Source organism: Bos mutus, chromosome 12 (assembly GCF_027580195.1).
Source record: "Bos mutus isolate GX-2022 chromosome 12, NWIPB_WYAK_1.1, whole genome shotgun sequence".
Lineage (NCBI taxonomy): Eukaryota > Metazoa > Chordata > Mammalia > Artiodactyla > Bovidae > Bos > Bos mutus.
In genome coordinates this window covers 36005305-36023256 of record NC_091628.1, presented here as the reverse complement: position 1 = coordinate 36023256, position 17952 = coordinate 36005305, and the positions used below count along the sequence as shown (strand labels likewise).

The 17952-nt window shown below is 37.2% G+C and overlaps 1 protein-coding gene across 3 annotated transcripts in view; it reads left to right on the top strand.

Annotated features, from left to right (window-relative positions):
* The window catches only part of ZMYM2 (zinc finger MYM-type containing 2), a 62733-nt gene that overhangs the window by 20210 nt on the left and 24571 nt on the right, over window positions 1-17952 (top strand). For all 3 annotated transcript variants that reach the window (XM_070380553.1, XM_070380554.1, XM_070380552.1), the window contains 7 exons: window positions 3081-3366; window positions 4691-4856; window positions 5606-5818; window positions 8131-8202; window positions 13496-13646; window positions 14108-14223; window positions 17188-17304. In XM_070380553.1, the coding sequence (XP_070236654.1) occupies window positions 3081-3366; window positions 4691-4856; window positions 5606-5818; window positions 8131-8202; window positions 13496-13646; window positions 14108-14223; window positions 17188-17304 (1121 nt within the window). The remainder of the gene's footprint in view (window positions 1-3080; window positions 3367-4690; window positions 4857-5605; window positions 5819-8130; window positions 8203-13495; window positions 13647-14107; window positions 14224-17187; window positions 17305-17952) is intronic.

Below are 17952 nucleotides of genomic sequence, written 5' to 3'. Positions count from 1 at the left end.
AAGCTGTGTAGAATGTTTTGTGAAATGCTAGTTGTTTTTCTTACTTATTCTTTTCGGTTATGATAGTAATGTCTAATTACTGAAGAATATTTGGAAAATCCATAATTAAAAAATGGGGGGGAGAAACCCTTATAGGTGATTAACTGAAGGTTACCTACCACTGTTGATCATGGTTTGAGCGGCTGGTTGTCATTCTTTCTCCTTTGTACTTCTTAATTTGCTTGAGTGAAGTTCTTCATAATGTTCTTTCTTGTTTTCCCTCCACTTAATGTGGCTCTGTATTTTTTCATATCACTAAAATTGTTCATACATGGAAGTTGTAATGACTGCACAGTGGGTTTCATTATACCAGTCGCCATATTTGGCTTTTACACCATTTTCCTTTTTTGCTGTTGTTGGTATATGATGAACTTTTTTCCCCTCAAATATCTGATGATTTCTTAGCGTTTACTCCTAGAAGTAAAGTTACTGGGTCAGAGAGTGTCACTGCTTCTATCTGTCCAAAGATCATTGGTTATAAAAAGGTTCTGGTTTATAATGATTTTGAAAAAAGTGTGTTTCTTAATACTCAGTTTTGAAAAATTCTAATGTCTCCCAAGACCATTTCCCCTTGTATGTATTTACATATATTTGTTGGTAGGTCATTGATGTGCATATGTGTACGTGAATTTGTGAGAGCATTTTTAAGTTGTGGAAATAGTTTGTCATGCTGCCTTCTGGAAAGGTTTTACCAATTTAAACTGCTATCAGCTGTATATTAGAATATCTTTCCTACTGGCTCACTTTTTATAAAAGTTTAAGACATGATAATAGTCAAATTAGTTTCAAAACAGCTATTTTGTCTCTTATAATTTTAAATATATTAAAAATGTATGAAACAGAACATAGTGTGCAGTCTTTACTGTTGAGGAAGGTACATTTAATTGTAACCTGAGATTGCAGGATAGGTCTAGCTTTGCACACTTTCCCTTCCTCCCTCCCCTTTAAATAAACAGTAGATCTTTAACTTTTGACCATATCAAGAGTATATGTTTGCATTTGGTAATTCTCTGTTTAGTTCAATTCCAGTTTTTAGTATTTAAATAACTCTTAAGAATATTCTTATCCATGTGTCTTGGGACCCCTAGTACTTGAGGACTGTTGCTGAGTCAGGGAATGTCAAGTGTGCATCAGAAAGCCAGACAGATACACCTCTTGCTCCTGAGTTTACCGATTAGCTCTTGTGTGTACCTGCGGTCTTTGTTTGTAATGGAGAATTACAACATCCTAGCTGTTTATGCTGGCTCTTAGACTAATGATGACTTTGGCAAATTAACCTCTATTCCTTGATGTCCCTTGTGTAAAACAGAGGTTTCAGACAGAATGCTTAAGTTCCTTCCATTCCTAAAAGTGTGTTGATGTTGGAGGAGGTGAAAATTTGAAAGTAGGGGAAATGTAAGAGTTAAAGTATAGCTAAAAGGAGCTACTGTGTATTTAGTTTACAGGGCCTAAAACTAAACTGAAAAAAAAATTGCCAATTTTCAAAGTCAAGTTAATAGATGATTTTAGGTTTAAATAGGTTCCTTTAAGTATATATTCAAATGAGAAGCCTACAGAGTTGAAAATTCTAAGGATCCACTTTATGTTGTAAAAGCTATTCCTTCTAACATATATTCAAATAAAATTTTTGTTTGACGGCTCTTCATGAGATGGAACTGCCATTTCAGTGATTTGCATTCTTCGTGTTCTTTAGTATTTTTACCTCTTCATTAAAACCGGCCCTCATGGTATCAGGATGACAGGATTCCAGAATGCACTTTGTTTACTCTCTGTATAAAGTATGGATTTATTTGGAGGGGTTTGTGGATTAGGTAAAATTTGACTAGCAGTATATGTAGCACCTGGAAACCATTAGGTCAATGAATGGACTGGTCAGAACCAGGAACTTGCCCTCTTTAAGGTTTTGATAGTAAAGAAATGTCCTCATACTCTAGATATTTTTGTACTTTGTTTTTCTTATAAAAGGACATCTTTTTTGTATGGAAGTTCAAATTTCACAAGGAGCTTGAAAGGAAAAATATTACAAGAGTACAAAGTAGTAGAAGTTAGAAGCAATAGCATGAAAAGTTTCAAAATGTAAAACGTTAGCCGTATTGGTATTGCTACAGTCTATGGGGTTGCAAAAGAGCTGGACACAACTGAGCAACGGAGCACGAGCACACACATTGGTGTTGCATCGGGAGGCTGTGGAGCAGTGACCAGTGGTGGGATGGAAACTCACTGCTCATCCCACTGAAGCGGTCTGTGAAGGAGAGAGGGGTGGACCTCTGCTCCCCAGCATTGGGCTCCCAGCTCTCAGTGCCATGCCCGGTAGGCTGTGCTGCTGGCAGGGGCAGCACCCCTGGGTGATGGTGCGTTGGTCCCCATGTCTGTTTAACACTCTGGTTTCTTTGATATTATGTGATGTACTTGGAGGCCATGGAATGAAACATGTATATGGAAAAGCTGTTCTCAGAAAGATTTATTTTAAACTTTTTATTATTTTAAAATTTTTTTGGCTGTGCCATGCAGCATGTGGCATCTTAGTTCTCTGACCAAGGATCAAACCCATGCCCCCTTGCAGTGGAAGCATGGAGTCTTAGCACTGGACTGCAAGAGACGTTCCTAGAAAGATGTTTTGAGTATAATCATTTGTAAACTTTATCCAACCTATGTTATATTTGTCAAAGGTTCTGGTTGGTCGAGATTTTATTATACTTTTATGTTGATATATGTGTTCCTTGCTTAAAGTCATATTCTGTAAGTTCTTCCTGTTTAATAACTAATGGCTAATACTTTTTAGCGCTTCCTATATGTCAGTCACTGGTTTTTAAACCATGTATTATCTCGTTTAAAGTTTCTGTTTGCAGTTGAGAGACGAGTTAGGCTCCAGGTGAGTAACTTCCTGGGCTGGTAGGTAATGAAGCCTGCATGTCAGCCATGCTGACTCCAAAGTCTATGCCTTTGACTGTCCGCTGTACTGTGCCTTCCTGATGTCTGAAACGTGTACAGAATGTTTCTCTGATACAAATTTCAATGTATATGTGTGTGTTTTTTTTTAGATTCTTGGATCTCCCAGTCAGCATCCTTTCCCCGTAATCAGAAACAGCCAGGGGTGGATTCTTTATCACCAGTGGCCTCGCTTCCTAAACAGATTTTCCAGCCTTCTGCCCAACAGCAACCCACTAAACCAGTTAAAGTCACTTGTGCAAACTGCAAAAAACCTCTGCAGAAGGGACAGACAGCTTATCAGCGAAAAGGATCAGCTCACCTCTTCTGTTCTACCACCTGCCTTTCTTCCTTCTCTCACAAGCCTGCTCCAAAGAAACTTTGTGTTATGTGTAAAAAGTAAGGTTTACCTTTCAGCATATTTCCATGTGGTTGAATATTGGTGATATAAAATTTGAGAAAAATTGTTTTAGAGGTGAATCACCGTGTTTTGAAAATGCATAAGCTAAGCCAGACTAAAATTTGTAGAACATTAGAGTGTTCTCTGTCAAGCTGAGGTGGTTTAGGAATAAAGAGCCTCCTACTTGGATGGGCTTTGGGGTTGATTTAGATCCTCGATCCCTGTAATTAATTTTATCTGTGATCTCCTTTGGACTTCTTGAGTTTGTAAAAAATACATACATGCTTATTTACATTACTAATTATAAGAATTTAGTTCTAGCCCGATAAAATTCTTACACAATTTATGTGTGACTAGTTTTGTATTAAAATAGGTCAAAATTTAGAGTACTTTCATGTTAAGATTGTTTAAAATTGGCAGAACTTTGGTTATTGTATGCATTTATTTATGTTTGTCTTAAATTTTAGGTCATTTTTTAATACTTACCTTTTGATGACTCAGGTACCAATTTTTTGACAGCCTTGTAGTGAATCCTCTCCTGCTGTTTCTACGTCTGGCCTCACTAGTTAAAAATGAGATGAATATGGCATATTCTGTACAAGGTCAAGCAGGTGGATTTTCTGTACCATCTCTTGAGCAGCCCATGTTTGTGAAGATGTTTTAGATCTTAGAAATTTGAAAAGGGCTGAGTGCTCTGTGTAAGTTTAGTAAATTCAAATATTGGTGCAATTGTTATACATTTTTTGGTTGCTTTACAGTAATAGGCTTGCATGCAGTGGTGTAAGACCTGAAAATTCAGAATTAAAGGAAAATTTCTAAAGTCATCAATGTGGTTGTTTCTTAACATTTTTAATTGTAGTTGAGAGCTGTACAGAATGGTCAGTGGGGTTGTTCTGGGTTATGGGATGTATTTAAATTCACTTTTGCTCTCTAAAAGGATGTTGTATTCCTGTGACCTAGATATCTCATGCTTTCTGCTTACCTGGAGAGGAAAATTGCATAGGTATCACAGTTTATACCTCAGTAAATTAGGCCTTGACATTAAACTCCACATTTATAACAAAAACTTTTCTTTTAAAGTGTTTCCAGTGTCTGAAAGCTTTGTTAAGGAGCTTGAAGATGAATTGAGTGGTGGCTGGGGTTTAATAGTACTGCTTCTCAAGCTTCTATGTTCATCATATTTTTATGAACCAAGAGTTTTTACATAGTAAAGGTGATGTAATGAATCTAAAAATGGTTCCAATTTATGGAAGTTAAAAATGTCACTTACTTTTTTTGTATTTGATTTATTTTTAAGTGGAGCTTGACTTTGCTGCTTTTCAGAGATATAACTACAATGAAAGGAACCATTGTTGCTCAAGTGGACTCAAGTGAATCCTTCCAGGAGTTCTGTAGCACATCTTGTCTGTCTCTCTATGAAGACAAACAGAATCCTACTAAAGGAGCTCTGAATAAATCAAGATGTACAATTTGTGGTAAACTAACAGAGGTTTGTATTTCTGTGCTTTATCACTTAGTTCTGATTAATAGGAATATTTATGACTTTAACTGTTAATGATGTATCATCAGTGTGTGTTTCCTTAAAAGTGAGGGTATATGAAATCTGTCTTATAACTATCCCTTTATGTAGTTATAAAAAAACTGAAATATAGCATCAGTTGACTTTTTCCTTGATGTTGGGAGCACTCACAGACAAAACCATAGTGTTTAAACAGTGCTAAGCTTCAAACAAGAGGCAACAATCTTGTCTAAGCAGTGAAATAAGTGGTGGGGATATTTTGGAGGATTTCATTAAAAATATATTATGGTTTTGGCATTTTATGAAATAAAAAGAAATCTGTGTATCCATCTTTATTTGGATTATTTATAATAGTTCTCCCTATTCTGTATAGCAATGTACTTTATTTATATTTCCGTTTGGATTTAGCTAAAGATTTCCAGTCTGTTTTAGAAGTTTTATACTACCTAGACTGGGTTGCTTCCTATCACTTATAGAGACCTCTAGAGAAGCTTGTATTATGATCCTGGTGGTCCTCCCTGCTTCCTGCCATACGTGTATTCCGTGTGTTTATTAAAGAAAAGTTTAAAAATGAAATGTACTTTGTTTTGCCCTTTTCTTAAACAAGCCTTACATAGAAAAATAGAGGTATTTTCTTTTTGTTGAAGCACCTTGTGACTTAAGCTACATGTTGTGTATTAATTTGTGTTTTAAAATTTTGCTTGTTGTTTTTCTTTCAGATTCGCCATGAAGTTAGCTTTAAAAACATGACTCATAAGCTGTGCAGTGACCATTGCTTTAACAGATACAGGATGGCTAATGGCCTTATAATGAACTGCTGTGAGCAGTGCGGCGAGTACCTACCCAGCAAAGGAGCTGGGAACAATGTCCTGGTTGTTGATGGTCAGCAGAAGAGGTTTTGCTGCCAGAGTTGTGTCAGTGAATACAAGCAGGTAATTCACCACTGGTTTGAGTGTGTTTTTAAATTGCTGTAATAGTTTTACTCTTAACAGCATTTAGTAACCAGATTTATCTTGGGATCTCATTTAGTTCCATTATTGTCTTAACATCTTAGAGATAACCTTATCTCAGATAAATGTGGAAATATATGTAGATGGTTGGAAATAAGGTTGTGATTTTACCATAGGTAAATGCTTACCACAGTGATTCTTGTTTTGAATTTTTTTTTAGGTGGTGGAGAGGGGTCACAAATACGATTTTTCAGATTGTTAATGCTTAGGAATGATTATCTTATTTGTAATATTAATTTGAAATTTAAGATGTTTTTGATCTAGTTTATTTTTTAATGATTTCAAAAGTCAGAAGTTGGCCCCATTTCTCTCTTCTGTTGGTTCCTACTTATTCTTTATACATATCAATTTTTAATAGTATTTTCTTTTCTGTTCTTTCTGAAAAGTTAAGGAAATAATTTGTTCTTAGTTTCTCTTTTTTCCCCTGTACAAAAGGGAGCATACGGTTATGTGCTTTTACTGTACATTTGTATCTTGGACGCATCCCCTGTCAATATATTCCTTATTCTTCTTTTTTTCATGGCTTAGTTTTTAGGTATTTTGTGAGCTGGTTGTTAACCCATTGTTAAAAATTAAGTTTGAGAAACTTATAAGTTCCATTTGTATTAATCTGCTAGGACTGCCATAACAAAATACTGAGGGGTTCAGACAGCCAAGAATTTTCTTTCTCACAGTTCTGGAGGCTTAAAGATCAAGGTGCCCTTCCAGGGTGACTGGTGAGGCCACTCTGCCAGACTTGTAGGGAGTCTTCTCTCTGTGTCCTCATGTGGTCTTTCCTCTGTGCTCAGGAGAAAGAGTGTCCTGTAGGACTTGGTTTAGTCTTGACTGCCTCCCTAAAGCCCCTGCTCCAGATACAGTCTCATTGGGAGTAAGGGCTTAAAGATAATATATTTGGGGTGGAGGGAGACACAGAGTATTGAAAACAAAGAAAATAAATACTTAAAACTTAGAAATTCCTAATTATTTTATTATATTTTAATGTTATCTGTGCTCTTGAAGTTATTTCCATGACTGTATTTGTGTGGTGGCGATATCGTACGTAATGGAGTGCATCCGTGTCTCCCTTGCTGACTTCATGTTCATTTTATGCTGGTGCCATGTGGATTATGGTGTTTCCTCTCACCTCCCAAGAACCAGTGGTCACCAGTATACAAGACTACACTGGGCTAACTGTTGTTTATTTCGTTACTTTGCTGTGGATGGTACTGCGTTATCTCCGTTGTTTTGCTGCTACAGATAACCAATGGTGAATAACCTGGCACAGGCACAGCTCAGAGATGTTTGGGTTCAGTTCCAGACCACTGCAGTAGATTGATTGACTGACTTAAAGTTGCTCAGTAGTGTCCAATTCTTTGTGACCCCAGGGACTGTATAGTTCATAGAATTCTTCAGGCCACAATACTGGAGTGGGTAGCTTCTCCCTTCTCCAGGGGTTTTCCCAACCCAGGGATCGCACCCAGATCTCCCATGTGGCAGGCAGCAGAACGAATATTAAAGTGAGACTTAGACTACTAAGTGTGCAAGTAGCATCAATGTCTAAAATAATGTACATACCTTAGTTAAAAATACTGACCATCATCTGAGCCTTATTTTTCTATAGGATCATTAAAGTTATGTAATAATTATTCTGTAAGCTGGGCGTTGGCACTAGGACAGAGCAGACAGGCATTTGTAAAGTTGGATGAGGTTGTTTTAAGTCACGAAATAGGTAATTAAGAATCAGCTTTTGCAGGTTGCTTGTTGACCTTTCAGTCTGGGAGCCTTTCTTTATATCTTTTTATATGGACCTAGAATCTATTAGATAGAGTGAAGTGAGTCAGAAAGAAAGATAAATATTGTATTCTAATGCACATATATGGAATCTAGAAAAATGGTTCTGAAGAATTTATTTGCAGGGCAGCCTTGGAGAAACAGACATAGAGAATAGACTTATGGACATGGGGAGAAGGAAGGAGATGGTGAGATGTGTGGAAAGAGTAACATGGAAACTTACATTACCATATGGAAAATAGATGGCCAATGGGAATTTGCTGTATGGCTCAGGAAACTCAAACGGGCTCTGTATCAACCTAGAGGGGTGGAATGTGGAGGGAGATGGGAGGGAGGTTCAAAAGGGAGGGGATGTATGTATACCTATGGCTGATTCATGTTGAGGTTTGACAGAAAACAACAAAATTCTGTAAAGCAATTATCCTTCAAAAAAAAAAATAAAGCCTTTTAAAATCTTCTTTTAGGTAGGTAGCCATCCAGGCTTCCTGAAGGAGGTTCGAGATCACACACCAGACTCTTTCCTCACGCAGCCTGAGGTAAGTGGGAATGTGGCCTGGCCATGGCCTCCACGTGACACATGCTGCTACTGCCTTATTGTGTGTCTGAGAATCATGTGCATTTGGAAGCATATTACCATTTCTGAACTTAAAATCTGTTATGATGATGATCGTTTTATCTCTTCAGACAAACAAACTTTCATTTCACTAAATATTATGTGTTTTCTTATGATGTATTCTATTGATTTTAGGTATTTATGTTATTAAAAATTAGTTTAAGATACAGATTTTTAACTCATAGTCCTTGACCTCAGTGAGCATTTAAATGTAGAATATAAAAGTCCTTCTCTTGGACCTACCTGAAAGAGGGGGAAAAAACCCCTTTCTTTCAAAAACTGTTTCCAAATCTATATTTGTTAAACTGCATGAGTAAATTAGTATTTGAATAATAAATGTATACAATTAACAGTAATTAAGATTGTAGTACAGCGATCAAAATAAGACATTCTTAATACTGCTGTTTGGTTCATCTATAGACTTTATTCAAAATTTGTTCATTAATGTCTGTTATAACAAATTGGAAAAAAGATTTATATAACATCTAATCCAGAGTCATAAGCCATTATTTAAAGAAACCTTTTTTTCAGTTTCTCCCTCTCTCCTCCTGAGACCCTAGTTCCAGGTGTGCTAGACTTCCTGCTCCTGCCCCTGGTCGCAGTGGCTCATTCATTATTTATTGAGGTTTTTTAAGTCTTGTTTTCCTTCTTGCTTCCTACTAGAGACTTTCTATTGTATCTTTGGTTTTACTGGTTTTACTCAGTTGTTTCTAACCAACTGTTCAGTGTGGTGTAGATTTTGGCTTGGCCTTTGTGTCATCTCTAGAGGTTCTGTCTGGGTCTTTTTTATGTCCTCTATTTCTGGCCGCATTATGTTCATGTTCCTCCATGGGTTTCTTGAGTATATCAGCATATTTATCATAGTGGCTCTTTTCATATGTCCTTTTTATATAAACTTTCTATGTTTTACAGAGTTATACAGTTGGCCCTTTATATCCACAGGTTCTGCATCTAATGGATTCAATTGACTGAAAATGTGTTGGGGGTGGGGGTGTGGCAAAAAATTCCGAAAATCACAAGTTAAATTTGCTGCACACTGTCAGCTGTTTACATAGCATTTACATTGTTTTAGTTATTATACGTAATTGAGGGAGATGTGCATACTATACCATTTTATATAAGGGACTTCTGAACTGGTCCCTGGTCTGTCTGGTCCCAAGGTCTTTCGTGACCTTGATATTTCTGAGCACTGCACGACAGGTGGTGAAGTGCCCTTGAGTTAGGTTTGTCTGCTGTTTTCTCAGGATGACACTGAGGTGGTGCATGGTGGGCACGAATACCTAGGCAGCAGTACACATCCTTGTGCAGCGTCAGACCAGCAGGCACGTGATGTCTGCTGTCCGCTCTTGTGCATTGGCTTGGCTCACTCGGTCAAGGGGGCGCTGTACCATTTCTCCAGGGCAGTTGCTGTTTTTCCCTCCATATATAAGTTATTTTGAGGGGATGTATTTTATACTATGGAAATATCATGTTGCTCAGCAAACTTCTCACTATTTTTAGCATCTGTTGTCAATTAGAAAAATTCTAAAAATTGCAAAACTAGTATATATGTATTGAAAGAAAAATTGTAAGCTATACAATAGTGAAGAAAAGTCAAGCATGATGGTGTGTAAATTTTTTAGATCTTTATTTTTCTGCACAAACATCTTTCAACATGAAGGAAGAATTTCAGGGTTTTTTTTGAATGAATGAAGTACAAGGTTTGCTTGAATTTATCTCTTAATCTTCACTTAATATAGAAATTAGTATAATATCATGTCATTGTTGACAGTTTACCACTGCCTCTCCTCCACAGATTTAGTTCTTCACTGTTCTTATGCTTTGGACTCCTTTGGTAACACAGTTAGATGGATTCTCAGAATGCTGTTAGATGCATAAATAAAATATCTATGATTACAAATAGGACCAGTTATTCAAAATATAGTTTTAAAAGTATTAAATGAAATGTGATTTATGCACGTGGTATTAATGCATTAAGTAGTAAGGTATAGTGTTTAATAACTATAATGTTTTTTGAGGTTGACATCTGTGATACATTGATACACCTGCCAATATAGATAAAAAGTTGGGAATTTTTATTTTTGACAAAGTCACATGTTCTGCTAACTAGTGTGGTTTATTGCCTCTAATGGAAATGAAAAACAGAGCTGCATGTCGGTCGGTTGGATGTTAATGAATTTGAAGGGGTATGTTTCTCCATGTGGTGTTGCAGACAGAAGTTAGCTTTCAGTTGTTTCTGGACGTGGCCAGGAGTTGGTTTTGTGCAGCCACACACATGCCCATTTCCTGGGTTAGATTCGCAGTTACAAGTCCATCCAACCTTTATTGCTTGAGCACCTACCACTGCTGTCCACTCGCTTGGTTAAAAAAGTAATAAATGAGATATTTTGCTTACATAGTAAAGGAAAAAATGGGAAAGTTTTGGAATCATGTGATCGATTTTTATATTCATGTGGAGTTGGTTAATAAGGCACTTTTTTTCAGTGAGTAGACTGGAAATGAGTCCATTTGCCACAAGTACCCCATAATTTTTACCTTTTACACCAGTGCTGTTTCAATCAGATCTTCTTCATACTTTTTTTTTTTTTTTTTTTACTGAATTTATAAGTAGGTTTCCCCCATGCCTGAATGGGGAGTGTAATAATTGGGAATTTGTTTCACTTAATTTTGTTCCTTAAACCACTCAGTGCATATTTATAGAAGCATGACATTTAAATATGATTATGTTGATTGTTTACATAGGAAGCAGAGAAAACGCGGCATGGCAGTGTATGTCTTTTTTGATAATACTCTCCCGTTGCTGCTGCTGCTAAGTTGCTTCAGTCATGTCCTACTGTGTGCGACCCCATAGATGGCAGCCCACCAGGCTCCCCCGTCCCTGGGATTCTCCAGGCAAGAACACTGGAGTGGGTTGCCATTTCCTTCTCCAGTGCATGAAAGTGAAAAGTGAAAGTGAAGTCGCTCAGTCCTGTCCGACTCTTAGCGACCCCATGGACTGCAGCCTACCAGGCTCCTCCGTCCATGGGATTTTCCAGGCAAGAGTGCTGGAGTGGGGTGCCATTACCTTCTCACTCTCCCATTAGGTGGGCCCTTTCAGGGTTGAAATAGTGGCAAACGTAAAGGTGGCTGTTATAGCGTTCTCAGTATTGATGATTCTGTCTTTCTCAGTGTCTTCACATAAAACTTGTTTCTTAGTGGGGACCAGTTGCTCAGCTTCTTGTTTTTTTTTTTTTTTCAGCTTCTTGTTTACTTGACCCAAGTTAATTGATCTACTTTTTTTTGGTATGTCTTAAAAGTTACTAATGATTGATATTTAGCCATTCTGACAGTGAACTCATTGTCAACTTGAAGGATATTTCTGATAAGTTATGTAATGTAATGTAGGTTAGAGTGGATGATTGAGCCTTGGTTATGTTGGTAAGACAGTTCTTCCTAGGAGCTGCCTTGTGGAGGTCTCACGTCCACTGCTGAGAGCCACTTTGCTTTTCTCTGTGTAGATCTGTGACACAATGGCAGGTGTCTGATATTTTTAGTATTCCCTATTTGTGCTGTAGTGCCAGATTTTAAACATTCTTTTCTTTTTTCTTTGTCTTACTGATTTTTTTTTCTTCCTATATAAAATGTAAATTATTAAGCTCCAGGAAAACATATTTCGTTCCAAACAAAAAACCAGCCTTTTCCTCTGTTGTCCTGTAACCTTGGGAGAATCATAATTAGACTTAACAGGTTTGCAGTTATTCTTACTTTTTTTCCATGTTAGCGTTCTTTTGCTGTTGATAAGTTTTTCGGTTTTTTGTTTTTTGGGTTTTTTTTTTTTTGAGCCTTTCAGAGATTGAATAAAGAGATGAGTTGGTTTCTACTTTGAGAAGTAATGTTTATGGCTTCCTTTAGGTGTTTGAGTAAATAAGGAACCAGTATGAATATGACATGCATTCCTGGAATGTAAATAGCTGTTTTCTCATAACTTTTCCATTTGTTGTATGCTGAGGAAGTTTTTCTTTTTTTATCGGTGTTGTTGTTTTTGCCTAATGTTTTTACCTTCAGTTTATTATTTTGTTTTCTCAAATCCTGTGACATTTGTGAAATTTATCCATGCAGTTTGCTCATTTTTTGTTACTTTTGGCCTGATTGTCGTTTTCCCCTGACATCTCTTATTCGTTTGTCCATGGAATGTCCTGAGGCCTTCTTATATCATCATATTGTACTGCGTGGTGTTGGGTGCGAAGATAAGGGAAACAATCTAAACATCATGTGGAAGGATGGATGCTCAAGTCCCTTCCATGCGATGAGCTTGTGTCTGCAAATGCAGAGGACTGAAAAGATGATTACTTTGCGTTGTGAAATGTGACGTTTGATGTAACTGATTATGATAATTCTGTTACCACTCAGAAAAAAAACATCAAATAAAAGTTGCACTTAAAGGTTTGCCTTTAGTTTTGTTTGACTTCAGGGTGATTCTTGTATACAGACACACCAGCCTCTGGGTGTGTTGTTGGAGACTGTGCAGTGATGCTGTTTTTGTCCAGTAGATTCCAGAGTGGGCCTCCTGTGCCTTCCCTTGAACTTCACTCTCTCCTTGTTCTCTCAACTATACAGGGTTGGCAGTATTCATGTTTGGCACAATTGACTTTATTATTACCTATCGACTTAATTATTAACTTTAATAACCAAAAATAATTTTGAATGAAGTTTTTAATTAAAAAATGTAAATGTTTCTGTGTTTTATGTTGGTTGAATGAGGTTTTAAATGTAGTAGAATGGTGGTAAATCAGTTTTAAGGGAAGTATCAGAGTGCTTGAAATAGCAGCAGCTCAATGGAAAAAGTATTTAACATCTTCAAATTATTCCTTTGAAGGACTGTAGTTGTTTGATTATTAGGATTCATTAATTTTTTCTACCATAAGACGAGGAAGTGTGTCATCATGGTGAACAGATAAACCTTAGATTTTTTGCCTTAGATTTTCAGTTTCTGTTTACTTATGTGTAATGATTTGGTTTAACTTAATAGGGAAAACCACTATTTTTGAAGGAGACTTAGATTATACTTTTGTTTGACCCTAGTATAGCTGCATTGCAGTAAACTCAGCCTCAGATGAAGACTTTTGACCCACTAAGCCTGATTAGAGATGAACAAAATTGTTTTACAGAGAAAAAAAGTATAATGAAAAATACTTTTCTAGTTAAATTCTTTATTTTCTTTTTGTTTCAATTTTTAGAAATATGGAAAACTGACCACTTGTACTGGTTGCCGAACACAGTGCAGGTTTTTTGATATGACTCAGTGTATAGGTCCTAATGGGTATATGGAGCCATATTGTTCAACTGCTTGCATGAACAGTCACAAGACAAAATATGCAAAATCACAAAGTAAGTTTCAGGTATTTGGAAAGTTTAAGAACTTTAATAACATTAATAATTTCTTAACTATTTCTTCTCTTTTTATGCTCATTTTAAACCACATAAATGGTTTATTTTTATCATCACACTAAACTTTGTTAATGTAAAAAATTTTTAATGGTTTTGATAATTTAGTTTTTAAAATATTGGTGTGGAGTTTGTCCATGCCTGTGTTCTTAGCTAAAATTGTTTTTCCATTTAAACATTATCTAAAACTGAGATTGTTTCATGTATCTGTGTTTGTTTTGGAGACATGGTATCAGACTCTATTATGACAGTATTTTTTTAAGGTGCAATTAATCTCAGAAATTAATAAAATAATAATATATAGAAAGTTTCATTAGTAGACTAGTCTGAGAGGTCAGTTAAGATTTTTAGGAAAAACCTTGGCTATTTCATAAAAAATCTGATACATACTTTTTCTCTCTTAGGTTTGGGAATTATTTGCCATTTTTGTAAGCGGAACTCTTTACCTCAGTATCAAGCCACAATGCCTGATGGAAAGTTGTATAACTTTTGCAATTCCAGTTGTGTGGCTAAATTCCAGGTTTGTTTTTTATTTTGCTTAATGCTTCTGATAAAATATAGGTAGAAAATGAACACTGTGACATGACTTCATCTGTATTTAACATGCTAAGTTTTACATGATATTGTTGACGGTCAGATTGGAGGGTGGCGATTCTGGGCTAGAGCAGGTGTGACTTTACCAGTGATCTACTTAGTGTGGGTACTCAAATTGGCTTCTTAACTGTTATTTGTGATACTGATCTTGAAGGAAAATATATTTTAGTTATCAACCTTTAAAACAAAAGAGTAGGTGGTCTAGCCAGCAAAATCAAGTTCATTTGGGAATAGCCAATCAGGAGGCACCACAGACAAGTCTGGAGAACAAAGGAGGTTAGGGTTGCCTTGGGGGTGGTTTTGAGCCCAAGTTACCTGGAGGCTGGAGAAGGCAATGGCACCCCACTCCAGTACTCTTGCTTGGAAAATCCCATGGGCGGAAGAGCCTGGTAGGCTGTAGTCCATGGGGTCGCTAAGAGTCGGACAGGACTGAGCGACTTCACTTTCACTTTTCACTTTCATGCATTGGAGAAGGAAATGGCAACCCACTCCAGTGTTCTTGCCTGGAGAATCCCAGGGATGGGGGAGCCTGGTGGGCTGCTGTCTATGGGGTCGCACAGAGTCGGACACGACTGAAGTGACTTAGCCGTACCTGGAGGCTGGTGAGAATCTGAGTTGTTGATGGCCATGGAGACAGTCTCCCTCCTGCTGGGGTCTGTGGGGTGAGCTGACCAGGCTTCTTGGCTCTGTTTTTCAGTGAGATTTTTCTTGATTCACTTTCACACAGTTTCATTGTGCTCAGTGCCTGCTGTGCAGTGTGTTCTTAATAGGATGGTTTGAGTAACATCTGACTCTTAAGGGGAAGGTTCTATTTTGTTGTTCTAAGTGGATGGAAAAGTAGGATGTGAAGAGGTACCTGGAATAACACTCAAGTTTGGCCTTGGAGTACAAAACAAAGACTAATAGGGTTTTATCAGGAGAATATGCTGATCATAGCAAACACCCCTTTTCCAAAAACCCAAGAGATGCCTGTACACATGGACATCACCAGATGGTCAGTACTGAAATTAGATTGATTATATCCATTGCAGCTTAAGATAGAGAAGCTCTATACAGTCAGCAAAAATAAGATCTGGAGCTGACTGTAGCTCAGATCATGAGCTCCTTATTGCAAAATTCAGGCTCAGATTGAAGAAAGTAGGGAAAACCACTAGACCATTCAGGCATGACCTAAATTAAATCCCTTATGATTATACAGTTTAAGTGACAAATAGACTGAAGGGATTAGATCTGATGGAGTGCCTGAAGAACTATGGATGGAGGTTTGTAACATTGTACAGTCAGGCACTGTACATTCAAAAGAAAAATAAATGTAAGAAGGTAAAGTTGTCTGAGGAAGGCTTACAAATAGCTGATGAAAGAAGAGAAGAGAAAGGTATACCTTTCTGAACTCGAGTTCCAAAGAATAGCGAGGAGAAATTAGAAGGCCTTCTTAAGTGAACATGCAAAGAAATAGAGGAAAACAATAGAATGGGAAAGACTAAAATCTCTCCAAGAAAATTGGTGACATCAAGGGGAATATTCCATGCAAAGATGGGCATGATAAATGACAGGAACAGTAAAGACCTAACAGAAGCAAAAGAGATTAAGAAGAGTTGGCAAGGATACACAGAACTATACAAAAAAGGTCTTAATGACCTGGATAACCATGGTGTGTAACTCACCTTGAGTCAGACATCCTGGAGTTTGAAGTCAAGTGGGCCTTATGAAGCGTCACTGTGAATAAAGCTGGTGGAGGTGATGGAATTCCAGGTGAGCTATTTCATATCCTAAAATATGATGCCGTTCAAGTGCTACACTCAGTATGCCAGCAAATCTGGAAAACTCAGCAGTGACCACAGGACTGGAAGGGGTAAATTTTCATGTCAGTCTCAAAGAAAGGCAATGCCAAAGGATATTCAAACTACTGTACAGTTGTGCTCATCTCACATGCTACGAAAGTAATGCTCAAAATTCTCTAAGCCAGGTTTCAACAGTACGTGAACCGTGAACTTCCAGATGTTCAAGCTGGATTTAGAAAAGGCAGAGGAACCAGAGATCAAATTGCCAACATCCACTAGATCATAGAAAAAGAAGGGAGTTAAAAAAAAAAATTTACTTCTGCTTCATTGACTATGTTAAAGCCTTTGACTGTGTGGATCACAACAAACTGTAGAAAATTCTTAAAGACATGGGACACTCATGTTTGCTTATCTCACTTCAACCTGTAAATCCTTTTAACTTTTTAAAGTGTAATGAAACTGAAATTCCTGGTTATCCATTCATTGTTGTTCAGTCACTCAGTCATGTCCGACTCTTTGTGACCCCATGGACTGCAGCACGCTAGGCTTCCCTGTCCTTCACCATCTCACAGTTTGCTGAAACTCATGTCCATTGAGTCAGTGATGCCAGCGAACCATCCTGTCCTCTGTTGTCCCCTTCTACAAATCTTTTCCTCCCCAACATTGCATGTAAAAAACGTCGAGAAAAATTATGAAAAGACTATTTTCACGGATGCACTTGGAATGAAAATGATTGCAGTATCAGCTGTTACAGGCAGAGTTGGGAATTACGTTCTTCTGTATTTTGTTACTGGTTCAGGACTTGGTGGATCGACCTCACTATTTATTATTTGTTTATATTTTCTTAAAGAAAAAATCACAGTTGAACTTTATATTTTTTTCTTTTTTCATCTTTAATAGAAATTGTGTGGTAAAAAATGAAATTCAGTTTCATCAAACTAAACAGTATACTAGTATTTTTAAAGACAAAATTCAAAAATGTCATTCTATATGTTGAGATAAGAACTTAAAGATGTGTATTATTTTCTGGATGTAGTTGGTACTCGATGGTTGTCACAAATAAAACTTGTAAAACCACCTCAGACTTGGTGTCTCTTGCTCTGTTTTAGGCTCTCAGCATGCAGTCATCTCCCAACGGCCAGTTTGTAGCGCCAAGTGATATTCAATTGAAGTGCAACTATTGCAAAAACTCTTTCTGTTCAAAGCCAGAAATCTTGGAATGGGAGGCAAGTCATGTTTTATTATGCATGCTATCTTCTGCTACAGTAAAAGTCTAGTATAGTAATCATGGCATTTTCATTTGAGCAACTATTTCCTAGTGAATAAAGATTCATTTTTCAGATTTAGTGAAGATTGGATTATTTGCTTTTTTTTTTTTTTTTTTAATGTGGGAATAGCACCAGGAAAGGACCTGTTTCTTTTTAAGTCAAAGAGCACACTGAAGTCATACTCCACATTGTGTTCATGGTAGTGTAAGGAGTCTTTGCTTGGTCACGTACCTACAGCGTCTTCTGTGTGGAGTGTTCTTGTTCCCACCTTTCTCCCCACCTTGTGTTTATAAGCATTGTCTGTGAACTGTAGGATCTTATACTGCCTTAGGTTTATGTTGTGATGTAACATTTTATAGTTGTGTTTTATCAAAGAATCCAAATATGAATTTTTTTTCCCTTTCTTAACCACCCTTGTCTTCACCGGTGTATTAATTTACTTTGCCATATCTTTTCGCCAGAGCAGAAACTCTGAGCATTAATGTTTGTTTTGGAAAGGGGCAGTAAGGAGTGGATGGAGGGAGGCAGGGAGGGAGGGACAGGGTGGCCCGGGCTAAACGCAGCTTCTTGAGCTGTGTTCACCTGCGGTCATTCTTTCATGTTTTC